Genomic DNA, 15560 nt, shown 5'->3' on the forward strand with positions numbered 1-15560 from the left:
TATTTTAGTGTGTGTCCCTTATAACTTGTTATGGATATGGAAAAAACAGCAAAGTGTCAAGCATTACTGAATATAGTGTCACATTTAGAACTTGAAGGTTGGATTTACAGTATATGGGTGGATGTGGGTCAACCTGTATTTTACTTCTTCACACTCCTGATGCCCTTATTTATGCCAGTTTTACCATCTACACCCGGGGACAGGACAAACACAAGGACATCTAAAACAATACATTCAAAATGAAACCAGATACTAATCCTATCCATTCCCCAAACTGCACAGAAGAAGGATATTAGATACCACATATTGTGTTTTTTGAAGGGAATCTAGCTGTTGCTGAAACTGCCCAAAACCTTCCAGCCGTTGGTTTCCATTCCAGGCAGAGATCAAGTGCTTTGTGCAAAAACACAAATAACTCTTTTCTGTCATTGTTGTAGGACTGCAAAACCCCTCCAGTCGCCATATCATATTACCACTTTCCCTTGAGACACAAGCTAGCATTCAAGGCTAATACCATGTGTGATAATTAGCATTTAATGTGACAAACCCCAACTGGTCACGCAAACAACAGTGCACGTCTCTGACTATACTTTAGTCCACTATCCACAAGTTTGTTGTATTTGTTTTGCAGACCTCATCTGAAATACAATCTGTCTTACATTTTATGAGATTAATATTCTTCAGCTAAGCCAGCTGCTCTGTAGTGCTTTACATACTGTAGGCGAAGTACTGTACAGTGGTGTTATGAGCTAAATGGGGCATGAATGTCAGGGCAATCCATCTAGTAATTGCCCAAATATTCCCTCAAAACTTAAAATGTGATAGATGAAAAGTCAGAGGATTACTAATATCAATAGACGTTATAACCTCAAATGAACATAAATCGTTGCCCAAATCCAATCGGTAGTTAAAACAGCAATGAGGATGTCCTAGTACGGCTACTAAAAACTAGATTAAAACGTCACAGTAATGGTGACCTCGCCTTGAAAGAATGCCATTTGACTCTGATGTGTGTGCTTCTAAACAAGCCCACTTCCTATTGTAGCCAGCTAGAACATCTGATTTGAAAATGCCCTTCCTGCTCTCTGTGTTATCAACGTGTTTCATCTCTGCCTGCATTCTGATCCTCAACCCTCCCCTGAAAGAAACTATGCCTCTTTGTGAGCACTGGGCTAAAGGGCTGGCAGTGACTCAGTATTTAAACAGGCATGAGTTGGATGGGCAGACAAACATCATTAAAATTGTCTAAAATTCTCTAGACATGCGAATTTGGGGGAGATTAGATGGTTGTATTTTGCAGTATGGATTTATTTCTCACCTGCTGGATCCGAGATCAAGAAGAGAGTTGGCTTTTGACATGCCGGTGGATGGAGAGAACGCCATGGGAGAGGAGAAGCCAGAGAGAGGGAGCGCTGCAAGCATGGTTAGAGGCAGTCAGTTACAAATATATTTGACAAACTCACAGTAATATGAGAAAAACAGTGCTTTTGTACACGCATGAAAACACATACAAGCATGTGCTTTGATATACTGTAGAAGTACACAGAGTGCAGTTGCCCTTGAACGTGTGTACATCTAATCTTATCTCCTCATACTTTACAGTCGCAGCACACATTGCTCCAGCACCAAGGTTATTGACATCTGGGTAAAAACAAACCGGTGGCTGTTATTCTGGACAGCTGTGGCCCTGATATACTTTCACCCCGGGGATAAAGATTGAGGAAATGCCAAATAATAGAGAAAGTTCACACTCATGCACATTTCATAGCCAACCATTGTACATTAACAGAGTGAGATAAAGACAGCAGCCAAAGGAGATATGGGGAAGTGAGAGACGAAGAGTACAGGGTGAGATAGAATCCTCAAAAACTGACTTATTGAGTATGTATACATTATATATGTGCACCTGCCACCGGTGCTGAAGCAGCTGTTTCTGCGTACATACACATACTGTAGGCTATATTATACACAGATGCTTCCATATTGCATTAAATTCTGATACAAGACCTCAGGAAGTAGGTAGATAGGGTTCAGCGCTTTCATGTTGCATGTGTTATCCACACCACATTAACACTGCAGCATTTACGCACAATACCTGAATCTATAAATGACCTGATACTCCAAACATTACACACCAGGATGGGGTTGCAGCAGCTTTCATAAATCATTCCTCAGGTTTTACTAGTCTACTGGATGGTTTTACACTAGTGATTTACTAAATGATTAACCATTCAAGCCTAAGATATGTCCTAAGAAGATGCTTTCCAATGTAAACAGGAAGTAACTGCAGCATCCTAAGAGGTCAAACATAAGGAATTTGTTTAAGCCAGTGGTATGTTACATTTTATTGAAAATACTTGGAAATAGGTGGATCTATTTTTCAATTACAAATGAATGTATGGAGAAATGAGTGTGCTTCAGAGTTGGTATAGTAGTATTTACTCTAAAGCAAATAATATGTGAAGTTTGTGTTAATTTAATTAGATACCATTAGCATATTGTTCTGTAATTTGAGATGTATTGTGTTATTTTACGTGACATTTAATTTAAACACATTTTCAGGTTCTTTTGTCAGGTTTCTACTAGAAGATGCTCCATGCTTTTGTGTTACTGTACTCGTAATTCAAAGCTGCTCATATGTTTCAACTTAATGTAGCTTTGTCAGTCGGTTCAGTTAGACATGTAGAGCCTGGTAGGTGCTTGTTTTAAATATTTAGCAAAAAACATTTTTGTAGAACTAGATTGTGTGATTTTACCATTTTAATTTAGTGATGCGCAATCTCCATTTTGTAAACACTACAGTTATAATTAGACTAATTAGTACCTAAAAGAAGCTGGTGCATCCAATGTCCTTGACAAGTTCTGAGTAGATATACAACTGCAGATAATTCCCAAAAAGAACAAGTATAAGCATTTTTCTCATTTTACACACTACCTGTATCTATGTCCCCAGCTGTAATGCTATGGTAATAGCTTTCATTGTATGTGCAGAAGTTAAAATCGATAGCACAAGCTTCTTATCTATGCTGCAGTCTTTTTATCCGTCTGTCTTCTCCTCTTCGTTCATGAAATATCCCCGTTTCTCTGGAACATAATCCAACATCTACACTCTACATTCACATTCTTGATCCTGGGATAAGATTGAATGAATTGGTGCTAATCCACTAATCAATATCTATCTTATTTTGTCTCGTGAGCGAATCAGAATGGTTCCACTTCAGAACCAACCTGCATTGTTGGGAACTAGCGGTGGGCTGAGGAGGTTGATATTGCCGTTGGGGAGTCCACAGTTCCCCAGGCTGTTGATGAGGGGCAGAGTCATTGGCGTTGGCAGCAGGGAGTGCAGGGAGTGCATGGAGGGGTTAGCCGGGATGGGTGTTAGGCGGGGCATGGCTGACATGGAGGACAGACCAATTGACAGGTTTGGCATAGAACCCATTCCTATAAGGGGGAAACACACATGTGAACATGAACAGATCAGGAACACTGTTTCAGAAGACAGACTCAATTAAAGTACAATTTCGAAATGGGTAGCTTTTATTTCATAAAGGAAAACCCTAGCTGGTGCAAGTATTATTTGTGTCAATCAATGACTTAAACTGCCTATTATACTCTGAAAGCAACCACCATTTAGTAAAACCAGGGTCGTTTTTTATTTTTAAAATAAATAAGCCTCCCATTTGAAAGTTTTACCATTCAAATATAATTTCCCTATGTGAAACAGCACTTTTAAGAGGGTAGGTTGTGGGAGTAAGAGTTAAAATGTAATGTTTTGGTTAAGTTAGATTGAGGTTATTCAGTAATATGTTCTGATAAATCCTTACCAAAACCTGCAGATGAGCGGATAGTTGGAGCAGCATTGCAGACGGGCGTTTGCTTCATTGTGATAGGCAGGACAGATGGTAAGTTTCGCCCCTGGAGTTTGAGTTTGATCAGCTTCATAGCGATGGAGAACTCCTGTCTGTCCATCTTCCCATCGCTCTCCATGTCGGCTAGGTTCCTAAAGCAGAGGGAGGAAAAATAAAGCTGTTTAATATGATCTAGTTGTAGCAAAGTGTGCATATTCAGTTTTTTTCTTCCTTTATTGACAGTAGAAAGGACAGGGTTACACAAGGCCCTGGTAGGATTGAAATCCAGTGGCATTATTCACACCAACACCAAACCACACACACACAGACTCTGTTCTAAATACATTACACACACAGTTTTCTGGGTAGGCTGTGAAGGAAGTGAGTGCTCAACAGGAAGTAAGAAGCAGGCCAAATGAGACCAAACTCACTCTGAGAAACAATGTGGCTGGTTGTTGCTTACCAGATTTCAGCCAGGACAGGAGCAGGCAGGCCAGACTGGAGGAAGAATTTCCTAGCTTGTTCTCCTGAAGATAGACCATAATCACCGTCATTCAGAAAGACAGGCATTTCAACAATTGAACCACGGATGACACTTCTGATTGTTTGTTATGACAACAGCCTACCTGAGACATAGCCGAGGACCGGGGCGAGGGAGTCAAACTGTTTGTCGTGTTTCCCCCTCTCCTCGGGAGTAATGGCCCACACACTGGCTCCGCCTGGATAAAAACAACAAGACAAGCCTGTATTTTGAAATGTCTTTGCAATAATAATGAAGCAAGACTTTTGAAGTTGATCCACAGGGCTGCAAGACGCAAATCAAAAAATGGCCAGGTACCTTTTTTGCATTTTATACCTTTCTCTCCCCTCATGTTTCCTGTCTGTCACTGCACTTTCATACATCAGGGATATTAGGGAGAAAAAGGTTATATGATGATATCTTTTAAAAGAAAGTCAAGGGATCACCAAAGTGAAAAGATTACTCCTCTGGAGACCATGAATATCAAAGTCAACTCACAAAAGGATGATATAAACCACAACAGCATGAAATCCTTTACAAGCTGTCCCGGGCACTGCTATGTCAAAGGAACATGAGTACAAAGAGATCCTGCTTTATGAGATAAGCTGCTACTTTTGTAGAGCCCTAAAGTCATAAATATGAAGGGATCATATCTTAGGAAGAAGAATAGACAGAAAAAGCTATTTTAAAACATAATGTGTGGGCTGGGCTTCACTCCTAAACACACACAAATAGTGTGAAAAGCAGAAATGCTAAAACCAATTTCAGTATACATCGTTCTTTTTAACTTCACCAATCTGCATAATTTCCACCCCGTATGAGATTTCCCCCTTAGATGAAAACACTCTTGACTAACTCCCGACAATGATTAATGTAGAAAAATGTCCGGTCAGCTTATTTTCACTCCGCTCCACTCTTGCATATCTCAAGGTAACTTCAGGGTTGTCCATGAATTAAATATGAAGTCAAATGTGCTGTGTGAGGAGTGCGAGACTCAATTCTTGCTCGATTCCACAAGACGTCTTTAATTGAGGTGGATGAAAGATTATCATCGAAGCTGATAATCAATTAATCATAAAGGGAATCAGTGAAATTAATCAAATCATAACACGAGCAGGGTACACTTACAGCCTTCCCCTGGGTTTTTTATTCCCATACCTTGAGAGCTCTGAATCCATTTTTAATTAAAGGATTGACTATGTGGACATTGTGCAAAGATGGATCTCTACACATGACAGTAATGGAAGGACAGATATAGATAAGGACACGTGAGATAATGAATGACTACATCGTAGAAAGAGAAGGGGATTGATGTAAAAAATGGATCAATTAAAACTACAATAGCTGAGTGATGAAAGACTGTTAATTACATTAAGACAGAAGAAACAGCGGTAAAGTAGATAGTATTAGATTGAAAACAACTGAATGAAAGAAAATAATATACTTTGTCTACGAGCACTTCAGTAGCTAAGTTCCTAAACACTTCATCATCTCTGCTCGACAGATGGCTGTAACTAAAGCGATCACAGCGATACAGTCCTCAAACAAAATGTTTGCACAGTCTGTCTGGTGCAAAAATAAAGACACCATGTTGAAAATGTTTCCTTATAACAATTTGCCTTCTTTTATTATGATCTTATTATTGGTTTTAAGGTCAAATTGGTAAGCAAATGTATGATCTACCAATTAATAACAGTACAATTTGTTTGATAAAATAAATCAAAAACACTGGCAAAAAGTAGCTGAATTCAACCTCAGAATGATAAAAAGAAAACTCGGGACATGTTGTTAGAGTGAAATAATTGATCAGGACTTGTCGCAAATAATCTAATTAGAGTCTCTGATGAGAAGCACCATCAAATGAAATGTGTGTGCAGTCTACAAAAGGATGGAATCAATTGTATAGATCTCAAAGGGTCTTTTTATCCATGTAAAAAAACATTTAATAAAAATGAGGAAAAACTATGGAAAACCTTCCCAAATCTAGGTCGAAATGATATAAACATTAGCTGTCGTGTAGCTCAGTGGGTAGAGCTGGCCATTTGCTTTATATCATCCAACCTTCAACACTGTCACTTAAATACATTTTAAACTGGTTGCCCCCCCAACCAGTTTAAAATGGTTATAACCACAACAAATGTTTAAATAGACTCTATAGATGTTGGTACATTGTTATGTTACTAATTTGTTTGACAGGATTGACTGCTAAGACGTTAGGGACACAGGAAGTTGCCTCTAAACTCTTGGACTGAACAACGATACTATTATCAGGGGAGAGTACTATGGCAGACACAAATTCAGACAGTAGAAATTAGTTGAATGAAGTTGTAGAGCTCAGGACATAAACTATACTTGTAATATAGTGGCAGTGATATTGTTATTATTAAAATTATTTGTGCTATTATGGGTGCATTTCTTTATAGACCTGGTATCTAGGGTGTAATTTATTCGCCAGCCTCAGGAAATACCACCCTGCCCATGATGGAACTTCCTCCCCTGCTCTAACCCAAACACTCTTGTTGACCACAGTACACACATCCCTGAGGAATGACACAGACTCAGCAGTCCTTTATATGCAGCTAGCAGATGACATTTTAAACTATATAGTTAAAGAAAGGAAGATTCAAATGTTATAGCCGATGTTAGCCTCACTGAGCAATCACTGTTTGTTAGCAAACACTCAAAGGCTAACTGCCTTTAGCTGGTTTCGATATCTGATCATACTGCCTGGTCAGGTATATGATTTTTCCTCTGACAAAGCCAGACTTGCAGTGCCTGACCTAGTTTTGGCATTGTCAGCACAATGAAAAGGAAAAAGTAATTAATATCGCACCGAAAAGTGAGTATACTCCACATTGTCTCATTGGCTTTGAAAGACCTCATTTAGAAGCTTTTGTAAGGGGGGAAATGTGGAGCCGATATTTAGCACAGCGCCACGGGACATGTCACTAGCATGGACACATTCACAGGCCTGTCAGTAAACTCTGTTTGTGTACGGTTTATCATTGAGGACTGAATCCTCTGTGAATTAATGGGGCAAAGCCTCTTACAGAGACATGGAAGAATCAATAGGGGTCTTCTGTGGCTTGACATTTGTGCTGGAAAAAACTAACAGATATACAATGTGAGACCAGAGAAAAAATGCCAAGTAATTAAAAATGTATTACAAATGTTGATTCGTTTTTGAGGCTAATGGTTTTTAATCTGTTTTTTAAAATAACTTTTATTTGTAATACATGAAAAAAGGATTTCTTCTTCTCCTTGTTTCATTTCTTTACATTTTGGTAAAAGCCCTTTTATGTGAGAGGGTTGAAACCACTAGAACATTTGAAGCTGGAGCGAGATAACATATAGCAGAGCTTAGCATAAAAACTAAGCTAGCATGAAGCTAAGCTAGCAGTGCTAGCCCGGCTCTGCTCGGCCTCCCATATGCCCTAAAGCTCTCTTTTCAAAATATTATACATCATTTGTTTAATCCTCTCAAAGATCTGATCTGTGACCCAGCATTCTTATCTCCTCTTGTTATTTCCCCCTGTGTTTCTATTAAAATGTGGCTCATCCAGGGCTTCGCAGTAAATCCACACTGTCAAGGCTGCGACCTGGACTGTAACACTAAGAGGAACGGCTTCCTGCTCAGAAGACAAACCCAGTGAATACACAAGAGCCCTTTAGCAAATATTGAGACAGTATAACACACAGTATAAACATAGGAAAAAACTGCAGTGTACTGTCATGGAACAGCTTCCAAAGCAACAACACCTGTGCAGAATTCAAACCGACTGTACAACAAAAACAAAGAGTGTCCACCTTGTGTGGTTTAACTTCCCTTTGTTGGCCTGTGTTGTTGTCAAGGTGCTGCAGGAGACGCTGGAGCAAAACCTCCTGACACCCAGCGCCGGGCCTTCTGGGGGAAACCTCATCACTGCTCTCATAACTATTTACACATCAAACGCTTCACCTGGGGAGGAAGTCGATGTTTCAGATATGTACGGTGCATCGACAGTCTCTGCACGTCGCAGAATTTCTGTCGACTGTTGCACACCGTCCACCTGTTTGGTAAATGAACACACTAATGATTGTACAATTGCCTCATTTCAGATTCCCCGTGTTCATGATGTGCAATAGAGCAAATAGCTCAGCCTCACATACAGTATGTTTCCGTGGAGAAACTCATCACATATAATGATGTTGTGTTTCTAAATTGCGTTGTTTATCTACTGGATGGGCTTGAAGCAGAGAGTGTACTTGTGGGGGGTTGGCACTTTGTTAAAATGCCGAATTAGTCATGTGGACGAAATGCATCCGACACACACAAACACACGCACACTTTCTCCGAGGCATTTCCCATAGAAGCCCTTAAGGAGCAGCAACTACTGTTCTATGATCAAAGGCTGTGAAACAAGAGGATTAACACACACACACACACGCACACACGCACACACACACATATACACACACTATGGAGCAATACTGTCCACACCAAGGACAAAAGAGATGCATCATGTTCGAGACCGAGTACAACAGAAACAGAGCCAGTTCCCTACGCAAAAACATCCACAAGAATCCTTACGATTTGCACACAATTAACAAAACATGTTTTTTAATCTAATAATTCATTTTAATTGGAACCCTTGAGTCCGGAGTCAGATCAATATGCCATTGACGAAATCTTCAGCTGACACAACTTCATTACAGACTGAAAGAAGGAATGATGAAAGTTTAAAGAATGAGCACGACACAAAGCTGCTTATAGGAGAGCTCCATCCATTCTTTCCTTAACTATTCCCTTCAACTTCATAATTTCTACCCTGCCCACTCTCCCGAGAGTACACATTTTGCTCCCACGAAAACAAGATAAAGTGTCCTTACCATCCATGGCTGCAGGTGGAGAGCGCAGGCAGAGAGGTGAGTCCTCTTCTCAGCTGGCTAGCTCTCAGACATCTGCAGAGAAAGAGAGAGGGAGACCGATGTGAGTGTGATTGTATGTGTGTGCGCGTGTGTGTGTGTGTGTCACGGAGCAGCGAGTTGGAGTGAGGAACGCGACCATGCGTGTGTGTGAGTGAGAAAAAGGAAAAAAATTATTGGAAATGCGTGCAAAAGACAAAGAAAAAGAAAGAACCTCATCCCTGATGTTAACAATGCAAGGAAGGCAGGCAAGGCACACTGATCAGCTAACAGAGAGGGATGACAGAGCGAGGGAGGGACAGAGGAGGGGAAATAAAGAGAGAGGAGGGGGAGAAAATGACATAAAGAGGAGAGGATGAGCAGAAAAGAGGGAAGAGCAGAGATGCGGACAATGCCACCAGGGAGTAGTAGGCAAGACGGACACTTTAGGGGTACAGAGGAGGTAAAACATGACGGTGATCTGAGAGGATAGCAGCATCTATCACTGTAGGCTCTCAGGTCATAGATTTTGGTAAAAATAAGTGCTTTATTTTTTTTCACTTGATAATCTCTGTTCAACAGACATGTGTTTTAACATGTTGATTGGCTTGCTGGGAAATCCCCATTAGGCTCGCATTAGGAATATAAATACTTATTTTAGGATTAATATAAATAGCTTTTATCAGGAATATACAGATTTGTCTTGCATTTCTACTAATATAAAATTAATATTTGCCTTAATAGGTCATATTTATCTCAGGAACATAGAATAGATAGAGAATAGAATCGGAGGGATGATACCCTCTGTAATGGTCACACATGCAGAGCACACAGCACACACAGTGACATTTGTTCTCTGCTTTTAACCCATCCTAGTACCAGGAGTCTAGTACTAGGAGCAGTGGGCAGCTATTGTACAGCACCCGGGGAGCAATGGGAGTGAGGGGGGAAGGGGGATGTCCGGTGCCTTGCTCAAGGGCACCACGGCAGGGCCCAGGAGGTGAACTGGGACCTCTCCAAGTAGCAGACCAAGCTCCATTCAAGTCGGGGACTTGAACCGGCGACCCTACGGCTCACAGTCCAAGCCCCTTCCGAATGAGCCACTGCCGAACATATAAATGGTATGTAATATTCATAAGAATACAAACGTTTTTCTCAATAAGAATACAAATATTGTATTTGTATTGGTGATGTATGAATGTTTGACTTATAAGGAACTGATTAGAATAAAAACATTTATTATTGGACACATTTGTTTTAATAAAAATGAGAAGAGCTTGCCCACATGGATCTGCACTGCACACGCCACACAATAAATAATTTCCTATGAGTGTATTGACTGCAGTCTGCATCCACTGTTGTCGCCAGCCCACCTGCGGAGATTTCTCTGTGGGATCTCTGGCAGAGTCCCAGGAGGTAGAGAGGACAGATGAGGCCATGCAGGTAAACCTCCTCAATTGGAAAACGAGCTCTGTGTGTATGGGCTTTGTTTTATTTTTTCACAACAGCAACCCTGACAAATAAAACACCTCCTCTGAGTTCCATGTAGTCTTTTGTGTCCTGTCCGTTCTGATTTTAGTGCAATATTTCCTCTTTCTTTGCCTTGCAGTTGTTGTTGAATAATCCTTCAGTCGGAATTGCTACGGCAATAAACTCCCCATGTTTTTGATCATTCCTGTTTCCTACAGCTTTAAATGGAAAATGCTCACTACTTTATAGAGGTAGTTTCCCTCCGTTTTAACCCCAAGCTGAGTTTCCTGATGCTGCAGTTTCTTATTCCATCGATGTAGCAACTCTTTCAATCCTGTTCTTCAGATTCTATTAGCACCTCCACTCAGACCTGCCCTTTTATTTCCTCTGCTTCCATCCATCTAGCTAACAAGCATGGTTTCTCCTAAGCTGTGATTCCCGTCAGTTCGAAGCAATCTCCTCTCCGCTGCTTTCTCCAAATCATTGTATTTCTTTTTTACCTCACCTCACCTCACTCTATCTTTTCCATTTCAGCTCCCCTATTTTTTATTTATCCCTCACTCGCATCCCCTCTTATATGACTCCCACCCATTTTCCCCTTTTTCTCCTTCTGCTCTGGTTACAATACTCCTCCATCATTGGTTTCACTCTTTTCGTGTGAATTCCTAGAGCGGGAGACTGGTTGTTGTAGTATAAATCATTCTCTGTACATGCCAACACTGTCAATTACTTAAGAGCAATGAACCGCTCAAGTGTCGTGTGTCTGTGCATACGCTTGTATAGATAGGCTAGTGCATGCGTGCAAGCTAACACACACTGTTGTTATGGTGAACATGTTTTCAATTATAATAACAGTTCACTGTGTGAGAAGTCATGTTTATTTATCACTGCATTGTAAATTGGCATTTCAGACACTGTATCCAACCATAGTTCAGAGTAAATACTAGCTAGCATTAATAGATGTTGTGTGGCTAACCAAAGCTAATATCACTAGAACATGCAATTTCAGAGATGTGATATTTTGTGAACTTTAAATAAATGTTTACTCAACAAATTTGATTAAGTGTCAGGTCAGATTAGTCCAAAGATATCCTTTATGATCTCTTTCACTCTTAATGGGTAATTTGTAAAAAAGCTAACGACAGCAAGCTAATGTTAGCTTTGTCGGAGAGCTCAGTTAACTGTGCAACAGTCAGACCTGGCAGTTACTTTGTTTACATTTGTATCAAAAAAGTATATCTATGTTAAAATAAGTAATCACTTTTTCAATTAAATGATGCATGAAGCTATTATGATAGAACATTAAGGTTGCAAAGAGTCTAAGCTTAAATATTAGAGCTGGTGCAACCAGCTTTACACAATCATTTCATCATCCCGAGACATTTCCGCCTACTATAACCCCTGAAGAAATATCTCCAAAGAGCCCAAATGAAGCTTAGTTATAGTAGTAACCCATTGTGTGTAATATATTAAAGCGACCAACTAGATAAAGCCGGGATATTCATTATTAGTCAAACTTTATATTCCCTGAGCTGTGGTTGTACCTTTCTGTAAATAATGATGTGTGCGCCTTACACTCCCTTATGTAAACACACAACGTATGAAGGTATTTAGCAGACTCTAATCCGCCCTCATACACAAACACTTTTGTACCCTGAGGTGCATGCAGGTTTAAAATACAAAGATAGTATCTGCCTTTGGCTACATTAGAGAAGCTACCCTGTTCAAACAGGACACATCCTGGATAAAACATCACAGAATAAACACGAGGCGAAGAGCCACCCTCTACTACCAGCACCGATAACACCTTCTTCAGAAGCGCACAGTAAAATGTTTCAATCAATTTGCACCTAAATAACCCCAGTGTTTCAAAATACTTGAGCACTTCTGAATGCATTTTTGATTTGATTTAGGCCTACCTTAAAAATCAACTGCTCACATATTAGTTGCTTCAAAACATGCCGTTCCTAGCAAACATCGGAACAAACCTTTTTGAACAAATATGCACGAAAGCATCCTATTTGTTCATAACTGGAAAAACAAACACATCCATGTGTTGATGTATTTGGACCTATGTAACTTGGCCTGTGAACATTTCCATAACTCTATTGACACAGGAACAGTTTCTTGGAATTATTTATGGTGGAATCATCTCAACCATCATTTTATTTACAAAAACATAGTCCTGATTCGAGGTCCAGTGACTCTTTATGGACCTTTCAACCTGTTATTCATGAATAAAGTTCCATGCATTTGAAGGATTGGTTAATAATAATAAATTATAAGAACACAGACTGAAGTTTAATGATCTGAGAATTGCTGCAGCCTTGCCTACGCAGTAACAGGAGTACCGTGGGTACTCTGCTGTGTGCGACTGAGAACTTGAAGGTGGCACAATGCATTGTGGGTGGGCTGCCAATAGGGGTCCACACCAAATGTCTGCCCTTGAGCCCCCCAACAGGGTAATCTGGTCATGCATGAGTACTATCTCAAAATGAATGAAAAAACAACATGGGGTTAGGATTATTTTGTCAACATTCTATTCAATGGTTAAACATTGACAGTTTAAACTCATTGCTTGTTGATTGTTGTTATGTGAATTCTAAATGAGGCTGAAAATAGTACTTCCTTTGCGATGCAGTACCAAAAGCCCAGATATCGTTCTTCCTCTATAATTGATGGTACATTCATGTTTCGAATATTATATGTAGCACTTTGAAAGTTTGTGATTAGGGGAACATTATGAGTCACTTGAAGGGCCAGCGGTTTGCTGACAAACTGCACTGAGGGAGAAATTGAATCAAAGAACCTTTGACTCTGCGCTGCATGCTGATTGACACCTGTGTGCGCCACACTGGCCCGCTCGGATGTGCGTATCAATGCTTCAGCCTGTGTGCACAAGTGTGTCTGACACACACTCCTCAAACAGAGGGGGACCCTGTTCTAGCAGACACAGCCCAGGAAGCTTAGCTGAGCCTGACGAAGAAAGAAGCCTGTGTGTGTGTGTGTGTGTGTGTTTGTATTTTCTGCCTCACAAGAGCACAGAAACACACAGACAGACACACACACACCTTCCTCAGCTGTGCTGCAGGTGAAAATCGGGGACACTTCCACCAGAATAATTATATTTATCCCCTTTGATACATTTATGGGTCAGCTGGAGCAATGATTCACCAAAGCCTCTGTACTTCCTTAACACTTCAAACACACACTCACTGGCATGGCCTGCCTCAGCTTCTTACCTATGTACCTATGGCAAAAAAATGTCTATCTGGATTTGGACGTATAATGCATAATTAACACTGTGGCTGTCACATGAGACTGGGCCCATAAAGTCATCAAGCTCCCACTTTCAACAAAACAGTGAATAATGTTTGTTCGTGTTTACGTCTGTATGTGTGTGTGTGTGTGTGTGTGTGTGTGTGTGTAATGCTTTGTTTCTTGGCAGGTGGATGTGTGAGAGTCCCTGCTGGGATAAGGCCAGATGTCATTGGGAGCTGCAGTTTAAATGGACTTTGCCCACTTCAGCAAAGACAAGCCTCCTCTTTCTGTTTTTACTGAGAGCAGCAGGACACACAAACTAACTCGCATGCACACTAAGCAATCTCTATAATTAGTCTATACTGCAGTGAATGAGCATGGATAAGCTAAACTTGCCCAAATCACATTATGGACCAATATAACTGAAATTATGTAAAACAATGCAAACATCTGATAAGTCCTTTACATTTTATATGCTTTAAAGTCTCCTCTATGGGGAGATCCAGTAATATCCTGGACTAAAAAAAACTAAACCAAAAAGAAAAGCATTCATCACATCACATACTCACTTGATAGTGTCACTGGCAATGTGTAATATTGACAAGAGAGGCAATTTGCAGTAGATAGCCCTTTTTGCCCTTTAATGTTTAATTATCATTACATGGGATATTGTTAAACTGTAGAAATGCATTTGAGCATATTAAGAGAAAAATATAACGTCTGACACTCTTTCTTCTTCTTCCCATATGGTGTTTTCTTCATCTAAAATGCAAACAAAAGGCTATCACTCAGGGTTTAGAGAAATGTGTCAGGATTATTTTAGTGTGTGCAATCTTTAAAATTCTAATTTTGGCTACATGTTTGGCTTACACTGTCTCGCCTTTTACATTTTGTGTTTAATAAAGCAGGACATCCAACTTACCTTCCCAGAAAAGGTGAGGGAAAAAGCAAGGTCAACAGCGGTAGTGTCCAGTGTGTGCTACATGTTATCCTCTCCTGGTTCCTGGTGATTTACCTGTTGCGGTAGAATATCTGCGGTGATCCGGCATCCAGGCTGGCAAATCTGGCTGCAGGAGAGGGAGGAACTGATCCAGCAGCCGGGGCGGGGTGGACTTGAAATGGGCGTCTCAAGATTCAATCCACACAGCGTTACGTTTCGGACTTCCGGATGTGATTTTCACAATAAAACCCCTTGTCGCTCCTCATATGGCAGTCTTCAGGTTTTGATAAACGCATGTAACAACAAACAATAAAAAACGTATACGCAGAGGTGGGAAGTCACTAAGTACATTTACTCAAGTACTGTACTTAAGTACACCTTTTAAATACTTGTACTTTACTTTAATATTTCCAGTGTATGCTACTTTGTTCTACTCCAGTAGAATTCAGAGGAAAATCATGTACTTTTCCTCCCATACATTTATTTTTAACCTTTAGTTACTATTTAGACTTAGATTAATTATGTGAAATATAATCAGCACTTAAACAAGACTTTAGTTTCACCTGAAGTAAATTCACAAACTACCCTGCAGTGTACAACGTGATTAAAACTAGCTGCCCCTTTGCCAGCTTTGATT

At 40.2% G+C, this 15560-nt stretch overlaps 1 protein-coding gene across 3 annotated transcripts in view; it reads right to left on the minus strand.

The window, feature by feature from the left end:
• LOC117492473 (intersectin-2-like) overlaps positions 1 to 15092 on the minus strand; it is a 34040-nt gene extending 18948 nt beyond the window's left edge. For 2 of the 3 annotated variants that reach the window (XM_034142745.1, XM_034142744.1), the window contains exons 1-7: positions 14906 to 15091; positions 9238 to 9309; positions 4475 to 4567; positions 4312 to 4375; positions 3825 to 4000; positions 3229 to 3441; positions 1319 to 1412 (exon numbers count right to left, since the gene is read on the minus strand). In XM_034142745.1, the coding sequence (XP_033998636.1) occupies positions 1319 to 1412; positions 3229 to 3441; positions 3825 to 4000; positions 4312 to 4375; positions 4475 to 4567; positions 9238 to 9244 (647 nt within the window). In that variant the 5' untranslated portion in view covers positions 9245 to 9309; positions 14906 to 15091. Of the gene's footprint in view, positions 1 to 1318; positions 1413 to 3228; positions 3442 to 3824; positions 4001 to 4311; positions 4376 to 4474; positions 4568 to 9237; positions 9310 to 14905 lie in introns of all 3 variants that reach the window. The other variant, XM_034142743.1, reaches the window with a different exon arrangement.
• Positions 15093 to 15560: the final 468 nt, after the last annotated feature.

Source organism: Trematomus bernacchii, unplaced genomic scaffold, assembly GCF_902827165.1.
Source record: "Trematomus bernacchii unplaced genomic scaffold, fTreBer1.1, whole genome shotgun sequence".
NCBI classification, from domain to species: Eukaryota; Metazoa; Chordata; class Actinopteri; order Perciformes; family Nototheniidae; genus Trematomus; species Trematomus bernacchii.